Genomic DNA, 3,081 nt, shown 5'->3' with positions numbered 1-3,081 from the left:
ATTTCAAACGTGGCAAACTCATTGATACTAACACTGGACGTTCCGTGCAAGACATAATCAGTGGGTCGACCGAGATCAGCCCAGTTATACGTAAAGACACCACGGATCCGTATACAGATTTGCAGCGAGGTTTCCCGGAATTAACTCGTCCTACGTTTAACGGTGATGAAGTTAAACACGATGTTACTCATCATATCCAAACAAAGGGACTGTCTGTGAGCGCGCGCCCGCGCAGACTTAAACCTGATCGTTTAAGGGCGGCTAAACAAGAATTTCAGCACACGTTGGATTTAGGCATTATTCAACCCTCTATTAGCAACTGGTCATCGCCACTCCACATGGTGCCAAAAAAATCAGCCGGCGAATGGCGCCCTTGTGGGGATTACCGCGCACTTAACAGTCGCACTACTCCGGACAATTACCCTATTCCGCATCTGCAAGACTTTTCTAACTCGCTTCACGGAAAAACTGTTCTCCAAAATCGACCTTGTTTGCGCGTACAACCAGATTCCCGTACACCCAGAGGATGTTTCTAAGACTGCGATCACAACTCCTTTCGGCCTTTTCAAATTCTTACGCATGCCCTTTGGATTACGTAATGCAAGGCAATCTTTTCAATGCTTTATCGACGCAGTTTTGCAAGGACTACGGTTCGTCTATGCATATATTGACGATCTCCTCATGGCAAGTGCATCAGAACGTGAACACTTACAGCATCTGCAGCAGTTATTTCACAGATTGACAGATTATGGCGTTATTATTAACCCCCAAAAATGCAAGTTTGGAGTTTTTTCACTTTCGTTTCTCGGCCATTTAATCGACAAAAAAGGTATCCGTCCCCTTCCAGAGAAAGTCCAATCTATAGTCGATTACCAAGCTCCCATTCACTTCATAAACTTCGAGAGTTCCTCAGTTTAATTAATTTCTATCGACGTTTCATGCCCCATTGTGCTGAAATCGCACAGCCATTAACCGACGTACTCAGAAATAAAAACAAAAAAAATGAGACGATTACATTAAGTGAAACGGAATTACGTTCCTTCGATAAGGTCAAGCAGGCATTAACAGAAGCGACAATGCTAGTTTTTCCCCGTCCAGATGCACCCTTAACTTTATGCGTCGATGCATCCAACGTTGGCATTGGAGATGTACTGCAACAATTAGTGGATAATACTTGGCAACCACTAGCTTTTTTCTCAAGGCGTCTTCAGCACGCTGAAACCAAATACAGCACTTTCAGCAGGGAACTTTTGGCCGCATACTGTGCAGTTAAACACTTTAATTACATGTTGGAAGGATCCACTTTCACGCTTTTTACGGATCACAAGCCGTTATCGCATGCTTTGCTTGCCAAACCCGGAAAACACTCACCCAGGGAAGCTCGCCATTTGGATTTCATATCACAATTTACTGCGGATATCAAGTATATCAGAGGGAAGGAGAACGTAGTTGCAGATGCATTGTCGAGAATGCACATCGCTGCCATTCAAGCGATCGACAAGATCGACCTCCATCAGATCGCCATCGACCAACGGGATGACGAAGAACTAAATCGCTTACGTCACTCCGGAAATCCAACTTTCAAGCAAGTCCCAGTACCTTATTCCAACGAGACGATATGGTGCGATGTTTCGAACGGTCATGAACGCCCCTATGTACCCCTTAAGCATAGGCGAGCTGTCTTCTTTCAATTACACAACTTGTCACATCCTGGCATTCGTTCCACGCAGAAGCTGGTGACTTCTCGTTTCATCTGGACAGCCATTAACCGAGACGTTCGCGAATGGACCAAGAGTTGCGTCCCTTGCCAGAAATCGAAAGTACAGAGGCATATTAAAAGTCCCCTTGCTACCTTCGCAACCCTTGAGGCACGATTTCAATACGTTCACATAGATTTAGTGGGTCCACTCCCACATTCGAGAAACTGTACATACTTATTGACTTGCATCGACAGATTCTCTAGATGGCCTGAAGCCATCCCCATCGCAGATATTTCCGCAGAAACTGTTGCCCGAGCCCTGGTTACACATTGGATATCGCGTTATGGTGTACCTCACACCATCACAACCGATAGGGGCAGACAATTCGATTTCTATCTTTTTTCTGAGTTGTCTCGCCTACTGGGAAGCAAACCCATAAGGACTACCTCGTACCACCCGGCGGCAAACGGCATGACCAAGCGTCTGCACCGTCAGTTGAAAGCAGCTATTAGAGCACATTCCGACCCTAACAGGTGGACAGAGTACCTCCCCTTCATTCTATTAGGCATTAGATCCACCATAAAAGCAGATATTGGCTTTACGCCTGCCGAAATGATTTACGGAACAACGCTGACTCTCCCTGGACAGATGGTCGCACCGACCATTCCTACTCGCATGCCTGACCCAACAAGTTATACCTCTCGTGTCAGGGAATACTTATCGAAACCTTTTAACGTTGCCCCGAGAATACAGAACACACGCACTCACGTCCCCAAAGACATACAACCGTGGACTCATGTGTTTGTTCGGAACGATGGAGGCACAGCTCGACTGCAAACACCGTATTCCGGTCCCTTTAAGGTATTGAAATGCTACTCAAAGTTCTTCGTTATCAACATTGACGGAAGACGAGATTCAGTCAGTATTGATTGCCTGAAGAAAGCTATTCTGGATGACGATGTGCTAGCATGCAAATGGACACAAAACACTGCAGTTCAGAACGGAAACTTTGATTCACCAGTAATTACAACTTCTACCAGATCGGGCAGATGAGTGCAACGTCCTCACCGATTTGCTATGTATACCCAGTGACTTTTCCACTTTCTTTTGTTCGACATACTGTCTAGTAGGGGGGTATGTAGCGTCTACCCCGGAACTAATTTTGACAGTGACATTGAACATTCACCGTTTCCGGAGAGCGACAAAAAAGACAAAAAAAGCCGTGGCGCTAAATTCGAGGAGTCTCTCGCCCTCTTTTTGCTTGCGAACACCAGAGGAGTAAGACGTGTTACTGCCACGCTCTGTCGCGCGTGCGTGACACACCCTGTGCCGGTTCCAATGGTGAAACCACACACAAAAAAAAAAGAAAAACATTCTTCTT

The 3,081-nt window shown here is 45.9% G+C and overlaps 1 protein-coding gene across 1 annotated transcript; it reads left to right on the top strand.

Moving 5' to 3' along the window:
• Positions 1–773: 773 nt before the first annotated feature.
• Positions 774–2,753, top strand: LOC145278245 (uncharacterized). Its single transcript, XM_080130534.1, has 2 exons — positions 774–1,585; positions 1,955–2,753. Exons 1-2 carry the CDS (start codon positions 774–776, stop codon positions 2,751–2,753), a joined length of 1,611 nt encoding a protein of 536 aa, XP_079986660.1.
• Positions 2,754–3,081: the final 328 nt, after the last annotated feature.

Source organism: Euprymna scolopes, chromosome 6 (genome assembly GCF_053919585.1).
Source record: "Euprymna scolopes isolate OS-2025 chromosome 6, ASM5391958v1, whole genome shotgun sequence".
In the NCBI taxonomy this organism is placed as follows: domain Eukaryota; kingdom Metazoa; phylum Mollusca; class Cephalopoda; order Sepiida; family Sepiolidae; genus Euprymna; species Euprymna scolopes.
The sequence above is the reverse complement of the archived record's forward strand: the minus strand, read 5'-3'. Positions and strand labels throughout refer to the sequence as shown.